Consider the following 25,715-nt stretch of genomic DNA (forward strand, 5'->3'; position numbering starts at 1 on the left):
ATCATTTTTACTGCAGTCACGATGGGAAGCAAGTGGAAAGGAAAGAATCAGCTTTACCTTTTCTTTTCAACAAAAGAATAAAAATATTTCCAGAATCCTCCTAGAAGACCCCCATTTATGTCTTATTGGTTGAAAATGTTTTACAAGGTAGCACTTAGTTACAAGGGAAGCTGGGAAAATAATTACAGCTTTTCTAGATACTATATTGGTGTTAGCCAAATGACAGATGTTTGGAATGAGTGTTGGACCTATACTAATTTTGATTTCTATAAGGAAAAGAATCAGAAATTTGAAAACGGAATGAGGGGCTTCCCTGGTGGTGCAGTGGTTAAGAATCCACCTGCCAATGCAGGGGACACGGGTTTGAGCCCTGGACCAGGAAGATCCCACATGCCACGGAGCAACTAAGCCCGTGCGCCACAACTACTGAGCCTGCGCTCTAGACCCCGTGAGCCACAACTACTGACCCGCGAGCCACAACTACTGAAGCCTATGCACCTAGAGCCCGTGCTCCGCAACAAGAGAAGCCACCGCAATGAGAAGCCCATGCACCCCAATGAAGAATAGCCCCCGCTCGCCACAACTAGAGAAAGCCCACACACAGCAACGGAGACCCAACACAGCCAAAAATAAATAAATAAATAAATAAAATTTATTAAAAAAAGAAAAAAAAAAAAAGAATTGCTCACTATAAAAACATGGTAATAATATATGAATATCATCAAAAGTGTAGAGAAACATTGTAGTTAAAAAGTATTTAGTTGGACTTCCCTGGTGGCACAGTGGTTAAGAATCTGCCTGCCAACGCAGAGCACACGGGTTCAATCCCTGGTCTGGTAAGATCCCACATGCCGTGGAGCAACCAAGCCCGTGTGCCACAACTACTGAGCCCACGTGCCACAACTACTGAAGCTCGTGCACCTACAGCCCATGCCCTGCAACAAGAGAAGCCACTGCAATGAGAAGCCCACACACCACAACGAAGAGTAGCCCCCACTAGCCACAACTAGAGAAAGCCCGTGCACCACAGCAAAGACCCAATGCAGACAAAATAAATAAATTAATTAAATTAAATTAAAATAAAAAGTATTTAGTTGATTATTCTTTAATTTTTATTTCGCCCACAATTTTTCAAGCACTGTAAATGGAACAAAAACATAGGTTCTTAACCTTTGTCAGTCTCATTAAGCCTATGGACACCTTCTCAGAATAATGTTTTTAAATCCATAAAATAAAACGCATAGAATTACAAAAGATGCTGATTATATTGAAATACAGTTATTAAAATTTTTAAATATAACTTTGTGTTATAGTAATAAACATGTTTCTTTTTTTTTCAAGAATGCTTTCACCTTTATTTTGCTTGATATACTCAAGATATAGACATTTCATCCACAAACAGGGTTAAGTGACGTGTGTATGTTTTACATAAACTAGAGGCACAACCATGGCTAAAATAACACTTGGCTCAGCAACTTACATCACTGAGAAGGATCCTGGGAAGTTCATCATAAACATGCTTCTTTAAAAATGCATTAAATAACAAGAGTTAATAACTATCTTAAATTTGAAATAGTGACAAGTATAAATGATATTTGAAGATACCTGAAAAAACTGTAATGTGATACAAAAATATCTGAGTTTTCTTTGGGTGATAGAATTACAAGTATTGCTAATATTACTGTGGTTTATGAACTATGTTCAGAATTGAAGGAAATGCTTTCAGTTAGAGGTTAATGAAAATAAAGATGTTATTGTTTTCCCCATAAAAATCCACAGATTTTCTGAATTATATCCATGTATCCTTTAGGAATCCGTGGATCCCAGGTGAAGAAACTCTGAACTAGTAAGTAGAATAATGAAATATTTAACAAAAATCTTTATTGTATGTCTAACATAAGGAGAAATTTTTAGCCATAAGTAATTTCAAACTTACAGAAATAAAAAGCCTTTTTTAAAAAATAAAATAGTTTATACAAAAAATAAAATAAAATAAAAATGTTAAATCAAAAAAGAAATTTTTAAAAAGTCTTACTCTGGAAACTATATAGGATGATTTGAAGAAAATAAAAAGAAGAATACTAGCTTGAAGGTATTACAGCAAGTATATGTGTGGTGCTAAAACCCTGGACAAATTTTGTAACTGTGAAAAAAAGGAAAAAATTTACAAACAAATCAAAAACAAAGAGCAAATCTGGGAGACACCATAGAAGTTGACAAAACTTTTAACTGGATAAAAAAAAGGTAAAGAAACAAGAGGACTTAAACATTCCAGAACTAGGAGTCCACTGGACAATGCCATTAAAAACATATAAGACTCTTTGGGGCTATTCGGACCCCGAATAGCCAAAGCAGTCTTGAGGGAAGAAAATGGAGCTGGAGGAATCAGACTCCCTGACTTCACCCTATACTACAAAGCTACAGTAACTAAGACAATATGGTACTGGCACAAAAACAGAAATATAGATCAATGGAACAGGATAGAAAGCCCAGAGATAAACCCATGCACCTATGGTCAACTAATCTATGACAAAGGAGGCAAGGATATACAATGGAGAAAAGACAGTCTCTTCAATAAGTGGTTCTGGGAAAACTGGACAACTACATGTAAAAGAATGAAATTAGGACACTCCCTAACATCATAAACAAAAATAAACTCAAAATGGATTAAGACGTAGATGTAAGACTGGACACTATAAAACTCTTAGAGGAAAACATAGGAAAAACACTCTTTGACATAAATCACAGCAAGATCTTTTTTGATCCACCTCTTAGAATAATGGAAATAAAAACAAAAATAAACAAATGGGACCTAATGAAACTTCAAAGCTTTTGCAAAGCAAAGGAAACTACAAACAAGATGAAAAGACAACCCTCAGAATGGGAGAAAATATTTGGAAATGAATCAACAAAGGATTAATCTCCAAAATATATAAACAGTTCGTGCAGCTCAATATTAAAAAAACAGACAACCCAATCCAAAAGTGGGCAGAAGAGCTAAATAGACATTTCTCCAAAGAAGACATACAGATGTCCAATAAGCACATGAAAAACTGCTCAACATCACTAATTATTAGAGAAATGCAAATCAAAACTACAATGAGGTATCACCTCACACCAGTTAGAATGGGCATCATCAGAAAACCTACAAACAACAAATGCTGGAGAGGGTGTGGAGAAAAGGTAATCCTCCTACACTGTTGGTTGGAATGTAAATTGATACAGCCACTATGGAGAACAGTATGGAGGTTCCTTAAAAAACTAAAAATAGAACTACCATATGATCCAGCAATCCCACTACTGGGCATATACCCAGAGAAAACCATAATTCAAAAAGACACATGCACCCCAATGTTCATTGCAGCACTATTTACAATAGCCAGGTCATGGAAGCAACCTAAATGCCCATCAACAGGTGAATGGATAAAGAAGATGTGGTACATATATACAATAGAATATTACTCAGCCATAAAAAGGAATGAAATTGGGTCATTTGTAGAGACTGTCATGCAGAGTAAAGTAAACCAGAAAGAGAAAAACAAATATCATATATTAACACATATATGTGGAACCTAGAAAAATGGTACAGATGAACCGGTTTGCAGGGCAGAAATTGAGACACAGATGTAGAGAACAAATGTATGGACACCAAGGGGGGAAAGCCGTGGGGGGTGGGGGTGGGGGTGGTGGTGTGATGAATTGGGAGATTGGGATTGACATGTATACACTGATGTGTATAAAATTGATGACTAATAAGGACCTGCTGTACAAAAAAATAAATAAAATTAAATTAAAAAAAATTTTTTTAAACCCTGCTGTATAAAAAAATAAATTAAATTAAATTAAAAAAAAAAACAACATATAAGAGACTCCCTCTTGCGAGAACACCAGAATCACAACTAACTGGTGAACAGTCATCCACAGGAAGACACTGGAACTCACTAAAAAATATACCCCACATCCAAAGACAAAGGAGAAGCCGCAATGAAACGGTAGGAGGGACGCAATCACAATAAAATCAAATCCCATAACCACTGGGTGGGTGACTCACAAACTGGAGAACAATTATACCACAGAAGTCCACCCACTGGAGTGAAGGTTCTGAGCCCCACGTCAGGCTTCCCAACCTGCGGGTCCGGCAACGGGAGGAGGAATTCCTAGAGAATCAGACTTTGAAGCCTAGTGGGATTTGACTGCAGGACTTCGACAGGACTGGGGGAAACAGAGACTCCACTCTTGGAGGGCACACACAAAGTAGTGTGTGCATTGGGATCCAAGGGAAGGAGCAGTGACCCCATAGGAGACTGAACCAGACCTACCTCCTAGTGTTGGGGGGTCTCCTGCAGAGGCAGAGGGCGGCTGTGGCTCACCGTGGGGACAAGGACACTGGCAGCAGAAGTCCTGGGAAGTACTCTTTGGAGTCCTTCCTATTGGACTCTGCTCCCTCTCAGGGCATGAGAACTCCCCATTCTGATCTCCCAACTCTATTTAATTGAGGTTTCTGTTTAATTATTTACAAAACTTTAAGTGTAAGGGAAATATGAAGCAAAATAAATAGACCAGGGGATTTTCACTATTTTTGACCCTGAAAACAGGGTTCTGGTCTTCATTCCTCTCCTAATTGACTCTGGGAAAATCTTTTCATATCTGGGGTGGCTGTTTTCTAACTGGTAATGCAGACATACCAAAGTTTATGAGTAATTAATATATGTCTACACTACTAACACAACTTATTTGCATATATAACAATCTGCAAACTAAGAAGTTTGTATTACTAGACAATCTCCAACTACCTACCAGCTCTGAGCTTATTATTTTGCTTCTAAATGAGACATTAATTACAGTAAAGCTAACACTGTCCCCACAGACATAGCACAGTGGAAACATCTAGGTAGGAGACTGCTAGGGCAGCTGGTTTCCTGAAGACACAGGAACTGTGAAGCGTGAATGCAGTATGTGGTAGATCCAATAACAAAATCAAAAGTTAGAAAATAATCAGAAATTAATTTGACTAATTAAATGGCCGTTGAGAACACTTTGGTCACTGTAAGACGGCTATGTATATCGGGAATGCTTAGCACATGCAATTAACCTTCCCCCGCTGATATGCGGCTTTTCTGGCTGAGACGAGTCCTTCAGGCTCTCGGGGTTCCCAGCGCACCTTGCGCTGCTCTTGGCGGGAAAGGTGACCCCGACCAAAGGTCAAAAGGCTACTGTCTCGCCTCCGCTGGCTACCGTTGAAGGAAGGCGCAAGCGCATTGGGCAAAGCTCGTGCCACGTCGTGCCTCTCTCCTGGTCGCTGCCGCCGGACCCTCAGACGTTACGTAATACATGTTTGTTTTCTTTATTTCCTTTCTTTCCCTTTTCTTTTATTCTTTTGCTTTTTAATGTCTTTTCCTGTTACCTCCCACCTACTTTTAAGTTTCTTAACGCCTTAACGGCGAAACATTTGGGGGAGGGGGAAAATGTGTACCTACTTATTTTTCACAGAGGTTCTTGAGAATAGGTGAGTTCTGGCCTCTGGTCCAGAATTATCAGGATAAATTTAAATGTTTACAGTAAATAGACTCTTCTGTGAAGTCTTCTAGATGAATTGTCTGGTTAAGAAAGATAAAATTGGAACCAAAAATATCGAAACTTATTTCAAAATATCAAAGAATTGAGAAATCAAAATCAGTCCAAAATATCTAGAATATTTTCTGTTGTTCTTTTATTGTTGTTCCACAGAATAAGACAATGTGTTATATCCAGAGCCATGCTCAAGTTCCGGGGAGGAAAGTTAACCTGATTTGGTCATTTTGAAACTACAAATTTAAAACAAAAATTAAAAGATTATTTTAAAGGATTTGGCAGGGGTAGTTTTTCATTACCTACTTGTGTAATGTTGTCAATGTTTGAATACTGTGAAGAAAAATAGAAGATTTTGCTTTTTTAAAAAGGTCTTTTAAAGAGCTTTCTTAATAACCCTTTTATGTGAGGGTTACTAGTCAAAGGGTTTAAAATTAGCACTTTACTCAAAAGAGTTCTACAGCAAAATGAATCTGTTTTCAAAGATTCCATTTTAAGTTAAAAAACATCCTGTCATTTAGTCACATAAAATTCTTTCTGACTTTACATATAGTAAACCAAATTAGTGATAAAAATAAGATCTGAAGTTAAAGCTTGTATTTGTGTCACAAGGTTGAATTAAAGAAAATACTTTATCAGAGGATGGCCACTGCACAATTGCAGAGAATCTCCATGGTATGATTTCTTGTATTTTTTTTATAATCTTGTATTGTACTATATTTTAATTTAGCTAATTTTATTGTTTCTTGAAGTCTCAACTATTTTTATGTTTGAAAGTTAGAGTCAACTCTTTGAGGGTTTAATGATATCAGTAAACTCAATGTTTTAAGAAATGAAGATATTTGCTAAACTAAGTTGAATTAATGGAGAATTCTATTGGATGCTTGATGCATTGTATTAAATTGCTGGTTCAAATTCAGTTCACATTAGGTATCAATGAATGCTATTAGGTTCCTTTGATGAAATTATCACTCATGCAGTCCGCTCCTAGAAAATGAATTTTTATGCCCCACAGACAAACATAAAATTGTCTTCCCTTCACAGATCTTGCATTACAGTTACCTGTGTTAAACCCAGTCAGTGACTAAAGAGAAAATCAGTGTTATCTATCCATGTATTATGCAGTTACAGACAGTTAACCTGCAAGGGATTTCTAACACGATTCTTAAGCATTTTTTGCATGTTACCTTTAGGCTGCTACCCTGCAAACACCCTCACATTTTAGAAGCCACTCTGATTTTGGGGGGACTACTAACTGCTATGGTTAAAAATTCTTTGGGAAAGTACCATGCTTATGCAAAAAATTAGATCTACTTTTTTTTTTTAATGAATATCATTTTTGTAACATGTAATTATGCTACTTTATAATTCTTTATTTTAGTTATTTATTTTTGGCTGTGTTGGGTCTTCGTTTCTGTGCGAGGGCTTTCCCCAGTTGCGGCAAGCGGGGGCCACTCTTCATCGCCGTGCGCGGGCCTCTCACTGTCGCGGCCTCTCTTGTTGCGGAGCACAGGCTCCAGACGCGCAGGCTCAGTAATTGTGGCTCACGGGCCTAGTTGCTCCGCGACATGTGGGATCTTCCCAGACCAGGGCTCGAACCCGTGTCCCCTGAATTGGCAGGCAGATTCTCAACCACTGCACCACCAGGGAAGCCCTAGATCTACTTTTAAGTTCAGGAAGACTGTATTTTTAGTAAATCTAAATAAAATGTTTTAATTTCCCTTGAATTTAGAGTGCGTTGGTATTTCCCAGTAAGATGTCAACTGAGCAGCAGTCTTTAATGTTAGTGAAGAGGCTTCTAGCAGTTTCAATATCCTGCATCACGTATTTGAGAGGAATATTCCCAGAATGTGCTTATGGAACAAGATACCTAGATGGTAATATAATTTTTATTTAAAGACTTTCTTTAAAGATGTTATTTTTATTTTGGCTTGCTCTAAAATGATAATTTTTGACTTAGGGATTTTGTTTTTATAATAACAGCTTTATTGAGATATGATTCGCATATTTAACAATTCACTCATTTAAAGTGCACAATTCATTGATTTTAGGTATATTCACCACAGTCAGTTTTAGAACATTTCATCACCTTAAAAGGAAACCCCATACCCATTAAGTCACTATCCACTTCCCCCACTTCCCAGTCCTAGGCAACCACCGATCTGCTTTCTGTCTTTATGGATTTGCCTATTCTAGCCATTTCAAATAAATGAAATCATACAATATGTGGTCCTTTGTGACTGGCTTCTTTCACTTGGCATAATGTTGTTAAGGTTCATTCATTTTGTAGCATGGATTATTACTTCATTTTTTATGGCTGAATAATATTCCATTATATGAATATACCACATTTTATTTATCCACTCATCAATTGATGAACATTGGGTTGTTTCCACTTTTTGGCTATTATAAATAATGCCACATTCCTGTACAAGTTTTTGTGTGGACATCTAAGTGATTTTTTTAAAAAGTATATTCAATACCTTTGAAAGCACTTAACATAAAAATTTCCCTTAATCTCTCAAGTATAATATCACCTGACATTATTCTTATAATGATGAAGTAAATAGTAAAAACATCCTATTTATAACCTCCTACAGTGGTAGTGTATGTTCTTGTGTTATTTTAAAGAAGTAAAAGTAATGGAGCCAGTTTATACTATAATAATAACTTATTGCCTAGCACATAATGTATACCTAACATTGTACACCAACTCTGTGGGCAATATGTTAAGCACCATGTTATGTATGATATCTTGTTAGTTCACATTACAGACCTATGAGTTAGATATTATTCCTATTTTTCTGATAAGGAACCTGAGACTGAGCGATCTCGTCCTTTCCTCTATATTACTTGTTGCTTCCTTACAGGGCTCTGATAGCCTGTTAACTTCTTGGCCTTTTACAAGTATTTTACTGGGATAAGTGTCCATAGCAAATATGCTAAGACTCTTGGATAACAATGGCATGAAAGTGTTATATCTAAGTTTCTATAGTTTTTATTTATTTTTTATTTTTTAAAAAATTTATTTATTTATTTATTTATTTATGGCTGTGTTGGGTCTTCGTTTCTATGCGAGGGCTTTCTCTAGTTGCAGCAAGCGGAGGCCACTCTTCATCGCGGTGCGCGGGCCTCTTCACTATCGCGGCCTCTCTTGTTGCGGAGCACAGGCTCCAGATGTGCAGGCTCAGTAATTGTGGCTCACGGGCCTAGTCGCTCCGCGGCATGTGGGATCTTCCCAGACCATTAAAATGGAAACATTTTTCTACCCATCAACATGCATCATAATCATTATGATGCCATTTTATAATAAGGATAAAAAGATTATTTGTTTCCACGTAAACTTTCTTCCTTTAATTATATTAACATCAATCATCTGGAAGTTAATTGCCATTAATAATAAACCTGTAATACACAGCTGAAGAAAATAATCTTCATTTAAATTTCTAGTTGTTTGCTAATCTTAAGTAGCTCTATATTTATATCATTATTTTTGCATTTAGATTTGTATGTCAAAATTCTGAAAGAAGATAAGAATTGTCCAGGATCTACACAGTTAGTGAAGTGGTAAGTGAAATACCTAATGAAAGAAAATTATTTTTTCTTAAATCACATTTTTTTGTGCCTTGGGTACCTTTAAGTGTTTAACCCAGTTTTAGTGATTCCCTCTTTAACTCTGGATACCATTTTTGCAGGTCTTTGGATTTTTGCATTAAAATTTTACTTTATTTCATGCTCCATGTGAGCAGGCTTCACTTTCCTATTATTGTTCCTCACAAATAGCTGCCAGATATTTTCTATCTTCCTTTCCTTCCATCCCCTATTGACATTTTATATTTCTGCCACATTGTTTTATTATTTTAAGCTAGTTAATAAGAAGGAAGCTTTAATAATAAAACTGTGTATTATTTAGTAATGAGATAATATGGAGACTTATTAAAAGAACTATTTTCTGGAAGTGCATTCAGTCTAAAAATGAATCCTTGATTATTTTTTAGGATGTTAGGATGCTATGATGCTTTACAGAAAAAATATGTAAGTCGGTATCTCTTTATCCTTTTTTTCTACAGTTTATATTCTACAAATGTAACAGCCGTTACATGTAGTAAAAGATTAACTTAAACTAACTTGGGCATAAGCCAGTCCAAAGCTGAAAATTTGAATATTTTAAAGACTAATTTTCAACTCATTTAAAGCAAACAGAATTAATACTTTACAAATTTTGCCAAGTTTTGGTTGTTAACACTCATTTGTATTAATAACACATATTAACTTACAAAAACTTAATGAATTAAAAAGTCTTTTAAAATAGTTTATTCATTAGTTTCACATGCCTTCTATAATCATGTTTATACTAATAATTTAATAAATTATTTCTTCATGAGAGTTCAGAAATAAATTTACATGTAGTCTAGGTTAAATTGTGACAAGCCTTTTTGTATACTTACTTAGCTTATGTTTGTATCAACATATACAAAGAAGTCCAACTCTAAAAAAAATTATGAAAAAGATAAAATTTTATCCATGTTCACCAACCTCCCTCATTAAGACATTATGTATTTAATATTCATTAAATATTGAGTGCCTGCTCTGTGCTAGGCACGTATTCTAGGTAGGATCTGGGTAAGCTAACAATGGTCAACAAGACAAAGAGTGTCCCTTCTATAATGGGAAAATAGTCAATAAAACAAGGAAGTTAGATAACATCCAATAGTGTTAACTGCCATTAACATTTTAAGAAAAAGTATGTGGCAAATGGAGAGATGGGGTAACTTTAGATAGGGTAGTCTGAGGAGCTTCTCTGAGGGGGTGATATTTAAGCTGAGACTTGAATTAGAAGAAACCAGCTAGGCACTGATTTTGGGAGAATATTCCTGACAGAGCAGCAAATGCAAAGAGTTGGAGGGGGGTTTGGAGAGTTCAAGGAACAAACAGAAGGCCAGAATGATTAGAGTGTGATGAGCAGCACAAGAGAGCAGCAGGAGATAAACCTGTGGAGATGGACAGGGCCAGAGCATTCAGAACTGTGTAGGTAAAGAGTTTGGATTTTGGGACTTCCCTGGTGGTCCAGTGGTTAAGACTTTGCTTTCCAATGCAGCGGGTGCGGGTTCAATCCCTGATCAGGGAACTAAGATCTCACATGCCTCAGGGCCAAAAAACCAAAACATAAAACAGAAGCAATATTGTAACAAATTCAATAAAGAGTTTAAAAATGGTCCACATCAAAAAAAAAAAAAGTATTTAAAAAAAAAAGAGTTTGGATTTTATTTTAGGTGTAAATAAAGGCCATTTGAAGGTTTTGAGTAGAACTGTAACATCATTTGATTTATATTCTAAATTAAAAGAAAAATCACTCTGAACTACTATTTAGAGAATGTACTGTAGAAGAAGAATAAGATTGGAATTAAGGAGAATGGCACTTAATCCATTACTACAGTACTGATAAAAAATAATGGTGGCTTAGACCAGGATGGCAAAGGAGAAAAATGAGAAGATTCAGGATATATCTGGCAGAACTGACTGGACTTGTTGACGATTGGTTCTGGAGTATAAGGAAAAGATCCAAATCAAGGATGACTCAGATTTTGGCAGATTACTTGAGTGAATGATTTCCTGTGATTCTCTTTTCCTATAGTCTCCAAAGCCTCTTCCCTTTACTAAATGAGCAGGGCCCTGAACTCTCTTTTTTCTCTTTTCAAAATCAGTTCTCATACTGGTAATATTTAATGTGTTATTTCACAATATATATTTTCCTTGTAACTGGCAGTAATGCCCCTGTTTGCTTAAGTTAGTGATATGAATTTCGGCCTTCAGTAAGTCAACTAGAAATAGATATTTTGGGGAATAGAGAAAGATATCTGAGGTATAGCTTTACCTGCATCATATGAAGTCTATTTAATGCAAGATTATTTTTATTAGGAATAAATTTGAAATAGGACAAAGAATTCTTATGGTCCATCATGCAAAAATATTTTATAGAATAAAAATAAGATTTTTATAAACTACTATGTATAAAATAAATAAGCTGTAAGGATATATTGTATAGCACAGGGAATATAGCCAATATTTTATAATAACTATAAATGGAGTATAACCTTTAAAAATTGTGAGTCACTATGTTGTACACCTGAAACATAATATTTAAACTATGATAATAAAAATTTAATTAATTTTAAAAAATAATAAGATTTTTGTTCTTTGTTATGTTTCAGCTAAGGATGGTTGTTCTAGCTGTAAGTATTTTTAAATTGTATATTCTTTTTTAAAGACTGTCAAATTCAGCCTTGCTTAATTAAATAACATTAAAACCACCTATTGATCATGTCACTTGATACAAACTACTGATCTATTCAATGGAAAAGTAGCGAATATTTTGAGGGGGTCATTTTGTATTTTGTTTTACTGAATTCATTTACTATTTTAGTCTAAATATCCAATTTAGTTCTCCTTGAATACTTAGCCTCTACAATTTACTAAATTGTAAATTATTTTTAAATAGGTATACACTAATCCAGAAGACCCTCAGGTAAGTATGCTTAAGTTAGTAAAAAAACATAATGCCAAAAAAAAAAAACCATAATGCCTCTAATATCTATAAGTAACATAAAAATATAATGTAATAATATCCACTGCTTTTAACTGTGCTTTTATCAATGCACTTTCACATATATTTTCAAAATTTGAACCTCATAAAGACTTTTTTGAGGTAAGACAGGGCTTGTATTGTTATCTTTAAACAGATTAATACACTTACTACAAGAGAGATTACGTGACTGAGCCTAGGCCACAAAGACAAACCATTAGAAATAACCTAAATCTCCTGACTTCTGGTTCTTTGCAATATTTTTTAATTGTATTCTTTTTTTAGAATTATAAAATGTTTGAGTTTGAGAAAAATAAGATACTCATCCTTAATCTTTGAATATTCACCCCAATCCAGTCACATCTACCTGTTCATCTGACAATTAAAGGAAAGAAAGGGTTATAATAAATGAAAGGGAAAACCAGAGGACAAGAAACAAAGGGGAAAGATCTACTGAGTGCTTACTATTCCTAGGCTCTGTTCTTTGGGGTTTCATGTGCATTATCTCATTTATTCATTATAACCTTCATGAGGTAATATATCATTATCATATCCACTTTATAGATGAGGAAACCTAGATACAGGGTTTCCTGTGTAAGGTCATAGTGGCAGAACCAGAATTTGGACCTAAGAAGACCAGTTCATGATCTGAGTGCTTACCCATTACACTATAGCTGTTACAATATAGTGTTTCATTCAGTCATGGAGAAGCAGATTTTTAAAAAAGAAAGAGAAAGCTAACCCCATCCCTAAGTGAGCAATGGAATATAAAGAAAGCAATAAAAGTATTAGAGCTTCAAGAGAGCTAGGAATGTCTTTTCTTTGATACTACAAATTAAGCCTACAATTAATGCTTAATATATGCCCATGGTGACAAAATCATATGGGCAAAGGCTATGAATTATTTGATTGCTCAGAAACTAACTGTTCAGAAAGTGTACAGAAAATGTACATGTGAAGATGTTTTATAGTTGCACATTTTTTCTTTCAGTAAAAGAGCAATATTGCTGATGCACTAATATTTATTGAATGCTTAGTGTGCCAGATACTTTATTAAGGGCTGTATATAAATTATCCCATTTGATAAATATTCATAGGCACCAATGAGATAGGTACTATTTTCAACCCCTTTTATTAGCTGGGGAAACTGAGACTTAGGAGGCTTAAATGACTTGCTTGTGGTTACCAAGGATTGAAGCCCTGTGCTTAGCCATTCTGTTAGAGGAAGAGATGTGCTGCCTCCCTCACCTGCCTGCTGAGTTCCTTCTCTCTGGTATATAAAACATACATTGCAATGACTGGGGGAATAACTATCTCTCCAACACTGAAGCCCCAAATCCCAGACCCTGGGAATTGACTATTAGGACTGGAAAGTTTCAATGGACGAATAGGGATTAACATGCAGAAAAAATTATTAAATAAATGGTGAGTCATACAAAAGCTATATATAGCTACTTGGCCACGGGTACTGTATATCAGATTCATAACTGCAGTATTTTCTATTTAAGACAATTTCAGAATGTTACCAGTTTAAATTCAAGTACACCAGTAATGGACCAATCATGGACTTCATGAGGTATTGTTCTATAGTTTTCTTTTTGTATTACAGATTGCCACTTATTCATATTAATACTATATACCTAAACTTCAGGAATAATTCTGAAACTTCTCAAACATCCCCAATTAACCATCAAGGATACAAAATATCCTTGGAGTGGCTGCAAGCCAGAATTCTGTGGCTAATTATATACTGTTTTGATTGTGAAACAGAGCCAAAGAGTAGGAAAGCGACTGTATGCTTAAGTGATTAGAAATACAATAAAGGGCTTCCCTGGTGGCGCAGTGGTTAAGAATCCACCTGACAATGCAGGGGACACGGGTTCGATCCCTGGTCCACAAAGATCTCACATGCCGTGGAGCAACTAAGCCCGTGCGCCACAACTACTGAGCCTGTGTTCTAGAGCCCGTGGGCCACAACTGCTGAGCCCGCGTGCCACAGCTGCTGAAGCCTGCGTGCCTAGAACCTGTGTTCCACAAGAGAATCCACCGCAATGAGAAGCCCATGCACCACAACGAAGAGTAGCCCCCGCTCGCCGCAACTAGAGAAAGCCCGCACGCAGCAATGAAGACCCAGTGCAGCCAAAAATAAAATAAATAAATTTTTAAAAATAAAAAAAAAAATACAATAAAATTCCATCATTTGTTTCCTTTAAACATCTTGTATAAAATGCATATTAATTTAATATATGTAAATTAGTTTATAATAATAATATTAACAGTGATATTAATTTTTATAATAGTGGCATTAAAACACATTATATCACAATTTTTAACTTAACAACTTAATGCTTTAATGGGAATAAGAATCTCAAGTAGTAAAATGTGAAGTTATGTTATTAGAAGCCATGGGTGCTATAAAAGAAATTAATGTGATTCTCTTCCAGTAAAAACCAAATCAGTGAATCTAGTATGTCATCTGCTGACACCAAGAAAGCAAGTATTCTTCTCATTCGCAAGATTTATGTTCTAATGCAAAATCTGGGACCTTTACCTAATGATGTTTGTTTGACCATGAAACTTTTTTACTACGATGAAGGTACTATTTCCAGTTCATCCTGTTTCAGTTGGTATCTGTATATTTTCTTGTCATTGAAACAGTTTCCATCCCAAATGTTTGTAAGCACCTAAATTGTTATATATATTTTTGAAATTATAAAATTTACATTTAATATCAGTATTTGAAAAAATATACACAACTTCTCCAGTGGTCTGAACATGACCACGTGAAGTTCAACCTCATTCATAACTAAGGAAGTGAAGCAATGAGATACCATTTTTCAGTTATCGGATCAGTAAAACTTGTAAAATCATTGTTGGCAAGGGTGTGGGGGTAAGCAGGTACTTTTGTATACTCTTGAGGGAATGTATATAGGTGCCATGTAACATTTTAAGAGGACAGTTTGGCAGTATCAAAATTTGGCACATTCTCTTTAATCCAGAAATTCTGTAGCTAGAAGAGTATCTTGGGAATATACTTAGACAAACTTGCAAGGTTATATGTTTATGAGGATATTCATAATGTATTGGTTAAACTAGGAACAAACTGGAAACAACCTTGAGTTGTTTATTGGAGGACTGAGTAAATAAATTATGGTGCATCTATATAGTAGTGCTGTGCAAGCTATTTAAAAGAATGTGCTGATAAATTGTTATCCAAAAAATATTAAAAACAGATTAAAAAGTGATGTTAAAGGGCTTCCCTGGTGGTGCAGTGGTTAAGAATCCGCCTGCCAATGCAGGGGACACAGGTTCGAGCCCTGGCCCGGGCAGATCCCACATGCCGCGGAGCAACTAAGCCCGTGCACCACAACTACTGAAGCCCGCGCGCCGTGCTCCGCAATAAGAGAAGCCACTGCAATGAGAAGCCCGCGCACCGCAACGAAGACCCAACGCAGCCAAAAATAAAAATAAATTAAATAAATTTTTTTTAAAAAGTGATGTTAAAAACAGCTAGGTACAGAAGAGTATGACCTCGTTTGTGTTTTTTAAGGAGATATACATGTATTAATTATATAATGTAAATATTTATTATATATTTATTATATAAATATATAACATATTATATACTTTACATGCATCGTATCTTCTAGAAGAACATAAATCATCAACAATAATAACTAACATTTATTGAATACTTACTCTGTGCCAGTTCTGTTCTGAGCATTTTACAGACTTTAATACCACAGTGACCCTATGAGGTAGGTACTAGTATTTACCCCACTTGACAGATGAGAAAACCAAATCAAGGATGACAAGTAGTTTCCTCAAGGTCACATAGTCAGTCAAGTGTAGGGAAAAAAGTTTACCTTTAAGGAATAAAATAGGAACTTGGAGATAGTAGGAGAGTGATTTTTACTTTTTATTATATGTCCTTCTATACTATTTGAAATTTCTTTAATCTGCATATATTTTATAATAATAAAAATTAATGTATTTTCTTCAATTTCATGAACAGCACAGTTTATACTTACTTTTCTGCAGTTACACCCCCAGATTACCAACCTCCTGGTTTTAAGGATGGTGATTGTGAAGGAGTGATATTTGAAGGGGAGCCTATGTACTTAAATGTGGGAGAAGTCCCAACACCTTTTCACACCTTCAAAGTAAAAGTGACCACTGAGAAAGAACGAATGGAAAATATTGATTCATCTATATTATCACTAAAACAATTAAAAACACCACTTCAAAAAATTCTCATGGACAAAGATGATTTCGAAGATGAACAGGAGCATTACGTAAGTGTAAGTATATTCAAAGAGTTATGAAGAACAATAGTAATGAATGTTTGATTCAATCCTGAGGACTTTAATAGCTATAAATATTTATTACAATCATAAACTCAAGTTTGGAAGGGACCTTAAAGAAGGTTAAGGTTTGTGGTTTTAAAGCTTTTTACCTGGATGCAAACAACATTATTCTCAGAAATTTAAAACACAACTATTGTAAATGAAGTAAGGAATGGTCCTGGAGGCCCAGCCACTCACCACCTCACCTACCCTCATGGTGGACTCTGAGGAAACCCCTTGGTCTGGAGCGTAATTTGAAAACCACGGAATTCCCTGGTGGTCCAGTGTTTAGGACTCAGTGCTTTCACTGCCAGGGCCTGGTTTCAGTCCCTGGTTGGGGAACTAAGATCCCGTGGCGTGGCCAAAAAAAAAAAAAAAGAAGACCACTGAACTACTCCAATCCCCCAACTAATGCTGGAATCTTTTCTTCCATACAACACCCCTGTTAAGTGCTCATGCTTGAATTTCTTCAGGGCCTGGAAGGTCAGTGTCCTGAAGCAGCCTGGAAGTTCCTGGAAGGCAGGAAAAGTGTCTTATTCATCTTTTTAATCCTCCTGTCCCTAACGCTTAGATTTTTTTTTTTTTTTTTACAGTTTTAAAATTCTTTCGTAGTTACATGTTTCATTAATCGTGTCTGAGAAAAGTCATTGATTTTCATTTTGTACAGCATTATTTTGTAAGGACAAGATACAGTGACAACTTCCAAGCTTTTTGCATATCAGAGCTGAAACTGAAATTATCTCCATAATTGAATTTTCACTTCTTATTTGTAATAAGTTTATCCTTAGGAGGATACTTTCATAGTGTTTGATCACTCAATAACGTTAAGCATCTGTCCTAACGCTTAGATTTATGGAATGCATTCTCCGTATTGGTTGAATGAATGGATGAATTGAAGTATAAAAAAAGCTTTTTTTGTTATAGCCTCACTCCTAGAAAATCTTTCATCATTAATACAATTGTTCTTTAATCTCATCTTTGTTGTTTTCTCTTGTCTCATTTTATTCTAAATTATGACCACAGTTCTTATGTATAGAGACTGACTATTCTGATTTAGGCTCTGTGGCCACATCCTTACAAGTAGAAAATTCAGTTTTTAACGAATTCAGTCAAAGAAGAAGGAATCTTCTTCCTAAAACCTAAATCCCAGTCTTGCCTTATAAACAAATATGGCTGGGATTTATGAAGTGTTCTTTAAAATATTTAAAGCTCTGGGCTTCCCTGGTGGCGCAGTGGTTAAGAATCCGCCTGCCAATGCAGCGGACACGGGTTCGAGCCCTGGTCCGGGAAGATCCCACATGCCACGGAACAATTGGGTCCGTGCGCCACAACTACTGAGCCTGCGCTCTAGAGCCAGCGCTCCGCAACAAGGGAGGCCACCGCAATGAGAAGCCAGTGCACCGCAGCATAGAATAGCCCCAGCTCGCCTCAACTAGAGAAAAGTCCGGGTGCAGCAACAGAGACCCAGTGCAGCCAAAAATAAAAAAAAAAAAAAAAAAAAAAAATATTTAAAGCTCTTTGACAAATGTCACAAAGGGAATAATAATTATAGACATTAAACCTTTGCTATTTCTACCATACCATAACTGTGCTTATCCTTCCCCAACTCCCTGAAGAGGGTTGGGTCATATTCAGAGTTTATGCTAATATCTATACAGAAATTCCAGAGCTACAGAAGTGGTAGCTTGTTGTGTGACCATGTCTAATTCAGTGCTCTCAAACAATAGTAAGATCTAAGTGTTCTTAGAACCATCATACATTTTTGAGAAAGTTGTATATTTTTATCATCTGCCTTAAAGCAACCCTGCAAAGTAAAAAAAATAGGATTTTATACTTTGGATAAATAAGTTGCCTTATTATAGTAATTATAGGGCCACTTTATTTCTAGCAAGTGTAAGGTTGTTGTAGTGTTATGTTATATTTAACCTTCACATAAAACAAATTTGTTCATAAATATTCTACCCAGTTGTTTTAGTTTCTTTTTGAAATGTGTCCATTTTCTCCTTCATGTAATTATGTAGGGTGATTTTGACATTGAAACTAAAAGGGAAGAGCAGAAAAAAAACCCTGGATCTTCTGATCTTGGAGGTGAGGAGTTAATGAAAATGTAAATTAATTCACTTCCAATTCAATTTTATACCATTTTAACTTTTTTTTTTTTTTTAACAGAACCAGGTGTAGTTTGTGAAGAAGATGAAACTATGAGGTCTAAAGAAAGTCCAGATCTTTCAATTTCTCATTCTCAGGTATAAATTTGACAGTTCTATCTCACTTCTAATTTGATTTTTTTCAAAAGGCAGGTGCTTATATGCTTATTTAGTTATTTCTCAGATTTTCTTATATTCTAGGTCTTTTAGAAGAAAATTAGGTATTAAGAATGCTTATTAATAAAATTCGAGAATTATACGTTGAAAAGTTTTGAGTATGTTATTGGTTGATTTGTTTAGTAATGAACGTAAATACTGTTCAGAGAATCTCAGAATTTCAGGCTAAATAAAATCTTAAGCAATTATTAACTCCACCACCCTTTGTATTTACAAATGGACTATATAATACATTTTTGTTGCCTTGGAGCAGAACATGTTTAATTTTGTTTTCTACACACAGTAAAATACTGAAATAACATTTAGATAAAATCAACATGAAAATAATGGGACTGATGGTTGTCTGCCTTCCTTTGCGCAGCCCTCCTCCAATGGGGGTGGGCTGAAGTTCTTATCTTCTGGAAGAGTGGTGCCTAGTGATAATTTGGGACTTTCTGAATTCAGTGAATGGTCAATTGTGTACAGTGTCAGTTTCACTATCTTTACCTTTGCACTTCTTATGACAGTAAGAACCAACACAAAATTATTGGTTTTCATTAACTTAACATAGCAAGACCCTAAATTTTATGTGATTGAATTTTTGACCCCCATTATTGTTATGAAAAACTTTTATTATATTATTTTATGTGGTTTTGTGTAATTATTTTCTTTTCTAGGTTGAGCAGTTAGTCAGTAAAACATCTGAACTTGATGTGTCTGAAAGCAAAACAAGAAGTGGAAAAATCTTTCAGAATAAAATGGTAAAAGCATCTCTTTAGATTTGTTTTTCATTCTAACCTTGTAATTTCCCCCCATATTTGAGTTTATTTTGCTTTTAATACTTCATTTATTGGACCAACGTTTGGTAAGCACATACTATGTGTCAGGTACTTTACTAGGTGCTGGAGGTGTAACTTGCTCTTAGATGAAAGTCTAGTAATTGGAGGTCAACAAGCAGTGATACAGGGCCATAATAGCAGTCTGAATAGGCTACATAGAGGCACAAAGGAAAGAATGGTTAATTTTACTGAAGGTACAATAGAGAGCGGAGGGACTTCCCTGGTGGCGCAGTGGCTAAGAATCCACCTGCCAATGCATGGGACACAGGTTCGAGTCCTGGTCCAGGAAGATCCCACATGCCCCAGAGCAACTAAGCCCGTGCACCACAACTACTGAGCCTACGCTCTAGAGCCCGTGAGCCACAACTACTGAAGCCCACGTGCCTAGAACCCATGCTCTGCAACAAGAAAAGCCACCCTAATGGAAAGCCCGCGTGCCGCAACGAAGAATAGCCCCCGCTTGCCCCAACTAGAGAAAGCCCACGTGCAGCAATGAAGACCCAACGCAGCCAAAAATAAATAAATTTATTTTTTTTAAAAATAGAAAGGGGAATCCAGGAAAGGCTTTGAAAAGTGATGCTATCATCCAGACTCCCAAGGAAATTTCCTAGAACACCAAACTGTTCCCATGTTCTATCTTGTAAATGGACTATCTTGTTAATAAGACATTAAAAATGACTGTTTTATGTATATCTTACATAAAGTGAATCTCTTATTTTTTAAGAAAAAAACCCCCACTGCTTTATTTTAGTTTTTGGTATGAGTTGTACTGAATAGAAATTTGTATTTTATTTAGACCCTTAAGTTACTCTCAAAGGTTCAGAGGTGAAGAAAAAGCATTCTGTAAAATGTAAGGAAACAAATAGCACACTCTAACAGTGGTATGCTGGAGCATTTGTTTCCAACTCTTTATTCAGTGACATCATGTTGACAGCTTGAAACTGGACATGATGAGAGTATTCATAGCATGGAAATCAGCAAATGCCTCAACTCAGGATTTCTTTCTCCCAGAGAACTGTTTGGTAAACATTTACCAGAACACCACTGATGATAGTGCCATTTTTAGGTATCCTTTTTTTTTTTTTAATTTATTTATTTATTTTTGGCTGTGTTGGATCTTCTTTGCTGTGTGCGGGCTTCTCATTGTCGTGGCTTCTCCTGTTGCGGAGCACGGGCTCTAGGCGCGCAGGCTTCAGTAGTTGTGGCACGTGGGCTCAGTACTTGTGGCTTGCAGGCTCTAGAGCGCAGGCTCAGTAGTTGTGGCGCACAGGCTTAGTGGCTCTGCAGTATGTGGGATCTTCCTGGGCCAGGGCTCGAAACCGTGTCCCCTGCATTGGCAGGCAGATTCTTAACCACTGCGCCACCAGGGAAGCCCCTAGGTATCCTTTTTTTCCACATTCTCGATGGGAAGTTAGAACTGGTAGAAGGCAGCATTCAAACTAGTGTGCTGAGAAAAGCAAGAGATAAAAGAATTTCAAAAATTACTACCTCTAGCAGCAAAATGTTCTTCCTAGGCAGCTTCTTTAGGATGAGTATCCTTTACTATCCTTTACTCCACCAAAGTACTCCTGTATTTGAGAATAATGACTGAATTATGGTTAGAAAAGGGCAGGAAATGAAAATATTTAATAATATATATACTAAGGAAGTTATCATTGAAAAGTGCATTTCAAGCATCAGAAAATAAGTATGTACTTTTAGAGAATAATACTATGACAGCTAATAATTTGTCACCATCTAATATTCATTTTAAAAACTGCATATGTAGCATTATTCACAATAGCCAAAAGGTGGGGAAAAAAACCTAAATGTTTGTAACAGATGAATGGATAAACAAAATGTGGTATTTATACAGTAGACTATTATTATTCAGCCATAAAAAGGAATGAAGTACCAGTACGTGCTACAACTTGGATGAACCTTAAAATCATTATGTTAAGTGAAAGAACCCAGTCACACACACACACACACACACACACACACACACACACACACACACATATACTCTCTCTCTCTCTCTCTCTCTCTCTCTCTATATATATATATATATATATATATATTATATGGTTCCATTTATATGAAAGTCCAGAATAGGGATTTGTATAGAAACAGAAGGTCTTAATGCTGGCGGGAGGATGGGGGAATAGGGGAGTGATAGCTATAAGGGTACAGGATTTCTTTTTGGAGGATGAAAGTGCTGTAAAATTGACTGTGGTGATGGTTGCACAACTCTGTGAATATACTTAAAATCACTGAATTTTGTACACTTTTAAATGGATGAATTGTATGGTATCTGAATTATATCGCAGTAAAGTTGTTTTTTTAAAAACCGCATATAGCTTGCCTGCGGTTGAAAAAACATGTTGGTTGTTCTTTGAGAAAAAACCAATTAGTAATTATTCTGTCTTTGTGGAGGCTAATGGAAATCAACAAGTAAAATCTTCTAAGGAAAATCGGAAGAGAAGTCAGCTTAAATCTGCGAAAACAGTAAGTCTTATAATAATATATAGGCTGAATAAAATAGCAAGTATCAGAATATCATTACTATAGATTAAATTTAATGATAAATATGATTATATTCCTGGATATACCTCAGAGCTCTAGTACCCAAATCTTGTTTAAATATATTTGATTCTAAAAAATGGGGTGATTTTAAAATAAAATATGCTATGTGGTTTATTAATTTTTCCATGTAAACATTTACTATCTTATTCCATGAATGATTTGAAATAGTTGGAGGAATTTATAAAATAAAAATCAATGTCAGGGGACTTCCCTGGTGGCGCAGTGGTTAAGAATCCGCCTGCCAATTCAGGGGACACAGGTTTGATCCCTGGTCCGGGAAGATCCCACATGCCGCAGACCAACTAGGTCCATGCGCCACAACTACTGAGCCTGCACTCTAGAGCCCGCGTGCCACAACTACTGAAGCCCGCACGCCTAGAGCCTGTGCTCCGCAACAAGAGAAGCCACTGCAATGAGAAGCCCACACACCGCAACTAGAGAAAGCCCACGCGCAGCAATAAAGACCCAATGCAGCCAAGAATAAATAAAAATAAAATAAAATTTTAGGGCTTCCCTGGTGGCGCAGTGGTTGAGAATCTGCCTGCCAATGCAGGGGACATGGGTTCGAGCCCTGGTCTGGGAAGATCCCACATGCCGTGGAGTGGCTAGGCCCGTGAGCCACAATTACTGAGCCTGCGCATCTGGAGCCTGTTCTCCACAACAAGAGAGGCCGCGATAGTGAGAGGCCCGCGCACCGCGATGAAGAGTGGCCCCCACTTGCCGCAACTAGAGAAAGCCCTCGCACAGAAACGAAGACCCAACACTGCCAAAAATAAAATAAGTAAATAAATAATAAAAAAAAAAAGAAAGAGTGGCCCCCACTTGCCGCAACTAGAGAAAAAGCCCTCTCACAGAAACGAAGACCCAACACAGCCTAAATAAATTAATTAATTAATATTTAAAAAAATGGAGTATCATTAATAATAACTAAGTATTAAAAATGCTAAAAAAATAAAATAAAATAAAATTTTAAAAGATCTATGTCAGGAAAAATATGAATAGAATGAGAAAATGAGAGTACAAGAATATTCAGGCCATTTTATTTATATAGAATTAAAATTGGGCCACAGATTTGATCTGAGCTTTCTAGAGAAAGTAGAAACAAGATAAGTTACCAAATCCACATGTTCTCTAATAATATAGCATCTCCTCCTAGTACCTTAGAAGAAAGAAAATTTTCTTGACCTAAATCTTGTAACAGTTGTCTTATATTTGGAACCTTATTTTACCAAATCAGATAATGTATTTGTCATTTCTGAGATAAATATTTATATTTTTTCAACCAGAATTTTTATTATTAGTAGTAGGTTAAAATTAGATAACTGAAAACTTAAGATTATTTTTAGAAATCAAGTGTTAAATGGGTAATCTCAAAAATATACTAGTTGGTTAATACTGCTTTCAATTTATATATCTTAAGAAGGGAATGGAATAACCTGATATATTAGGTTCTTTAATTTTTTCCCCAGTATATTAAGCCTTGATTTTTTTCTGCAAAATCATAATCCAATTTGTATCATTAGTGAGTTTTACCAGAAAAATAAAACTTTGATAACTCAGAATCTTGTTAGCAATTTTCCTAATTCACCCTCCCATTCATTCAAGGGTGCATTGAATTTCTAAAATCTATCAGGCACTGCTAAGCACCATATACAAAAACAAAACATGATTTAAATCTTACATGATGCCAAAGTGCAATGTTTCTCTATTTGCTGCTCATTTTTTAATCTTTCCCCCCTCATTCCCCTCAAAATATTTTACTATTTTGAGAACATAATGTCAAATCTATCTTTCTAACTACTCCAACATCCCTAATGAAAATCTTATACTTTGTAAGGCTATAGTTTCAGCAGCCATCAGGATATATAAATATGTCAATAATAAAATTTACCTACTTTTAGAGAACCCAGCTAGCGTATCTTAGGAAATGGTATGTTAGTTACAATTTTTTAAAAGAAGAAAGGAAAGAAGGAAGCAAGGGAGGGCCCTCAGAGACATGAAAAAGCTCGAAATTTAAAGACATTTAAACTGGAAAGTATCTATTCTTAGTAGTTGTTTTCTTTTGACAGGTCCTTCATCACTTTGATTCTTCTAGTCAAGAGTCAGTGCCAAAAAGAAGAAAGTTTAGTGAACCAAAGAAAAATACATAAAAAAATTTTTTTCTGCATGTTTGCAAAGTTCTTCACAACATTTAAAGGACATTATATTACTGTTTTAAGGTGTGTTTGCCCTACCTCTGAAAACTTACATGTAGTCTTAAGCAGTTAGTACACTAAAATTAATCCTTAGCTGACTATCATATTGTGATCCTTAATCTTATCTGAGACAAACTCAGGAGAACTTTTGAGTAAAAAGTACCAGTGTCATAATTTATTCTGTGAATTATCTACTCAATATTGATCTATCTTCCATTTTGGTGGACACTTCCTTTTAACATATATTAACGTTTAAGGTCCTCTAAAGCCATTTTTTGAAGTAAATAATGTTTATTTTGGTATTAACTTTTGATAGTAATTCACTTTTTACTTATGTTAAAACTATACAATTTAACTGGCTATGTCTGTCATGTTATTAAAACAATGTTCTTCAGTACTTTGATATAGTGTATTAACATGATAATATATAATGTACAATTAAAAAGTGGTGCTTTAACTTCTTTAACATTTTTTACTACAAGACAAAATGATTTTAAAGTCTGGCATTTTGGGCAGCATAAATAAAATATTGTTCAGCATCTAGACTCTTTCATGGCTTCCAATTTTTATTTAAATAGCAGAAAACTTTTAGGCACTAATTTTGAGATCATTTCAGTAGATGTTACTTTGCAAGAGTTGAGCACACTTTCTAGAACTGCTGAGTGGTAGTGAAAGATACTGTGCTTTTAGTGAGAAACCTGGGACCCAGTTCCAGACTTGACTGTTTTCTGTGCTCTAGAAAAGGAAAGCTTAAAACTTGGTCTGTTTGCCTCTTGCATTTTCAGCAGCCATATTCTAAAAACATACATTATCCATGGGCTTGCCAGTAACAAGCACTAATACAGAATGTTAGAATGAATGCTATGGTAGAAATGTGCCTATCCTGTTTAATGTAAACCAAGTAAACGTCCACAAACTGACCCAGATCGGGTTTTTCTGGAACAGGAAAGTTAGGGATAAGCTAATTGTCGAAAACAACCAATTTTTAAATGTTTATGTATTCTTAGCTCTATTGGATCCCAACCCGTCTCACCTAATTGTCACAGTATACACTGCTACAGTAACACACCTGCTACACTGAGGTTGACCAACAGAAATCTTTGTAGATCGGCAGCTGGTGATAGCTCACTGAACGCTTTGATTGGCCGGTTTAATGGGGGTGGGGAGCGCAGCCCTCTTTCCTTTCTCTACCAAGGTTCCTTCATTGGATTGACCAGCTGTCAGGTTGAGCCCAAACCTGCCTCCTTTTGGTGGTGTTTGTCTGGATCGCAACGCAATAGCCGGGCGGGGGGAGAGCCTCCCCTCGTAAGCTCCGA

The 25,715-nt window shown here is 35.8% G+C and overlaps 1 protein-coding gene across 2 annotated transcripts; it reads left to right on the plus strand.

Annotated features, from left to right (window-relative positions):
* The first annotated feature begins 675 nt into the window (after positions 1–675).
* HORMAD1 (HORMA domain containing 1) lies at positions 676–25,656 on the plus strand. 2 transcript variants are annotated; one of them, XM_082475221.1, is made up of 15 exons: positions 5,274–5,324; positions 6,181–6,243; positions 7,301–7,445; positions 9,072–9,135; positions 9,567–9,603; positions 11,781–11,801; positions 12,068–12,094; positions 13,660–13,727; positions 14,596–14,747; positions 16,193–16,452; positions 18,519–18,585; positions 18,667–18,743; positions 19,478–19,561; positions 22,055–22,126; positions 24,274–25,656. In XM_082475221.1, the coding sequence occupies exons 2-15, from the start codon at positions 6,211–6,213 to the stop codon at positions 24,352–24,354; spliced, it is 1,188 nt and encodes a 395-aa protein (XP_082331347.1). In that variant the 5' UTR covers positions 5,274–5,324; positions 6,181–6,210; the 3' UTR covers positions 24,355–25,656. The 2 variants fall into 2 exon arrangements, with proteins under 2 accessions (XP_082331346.1, XP_082331347.1); XM_082475220.1 differs by having other exon boundaries at positions 676–6,243.
* Positions 25,657–25,715: the final 59 nt, after the last annotated feature.

Source organism: Balaenoptera physalus (assembly GCF_965194825.1).
Source record: "Balaenoptera physalus genome assembly, chromosome: 1".
NCBI lineage: Eukaryota > Metazoa > Chordata > Mammalia > Artiodactyla > Balaenopteridae > Balaenoptera > Balaenoptera physalus.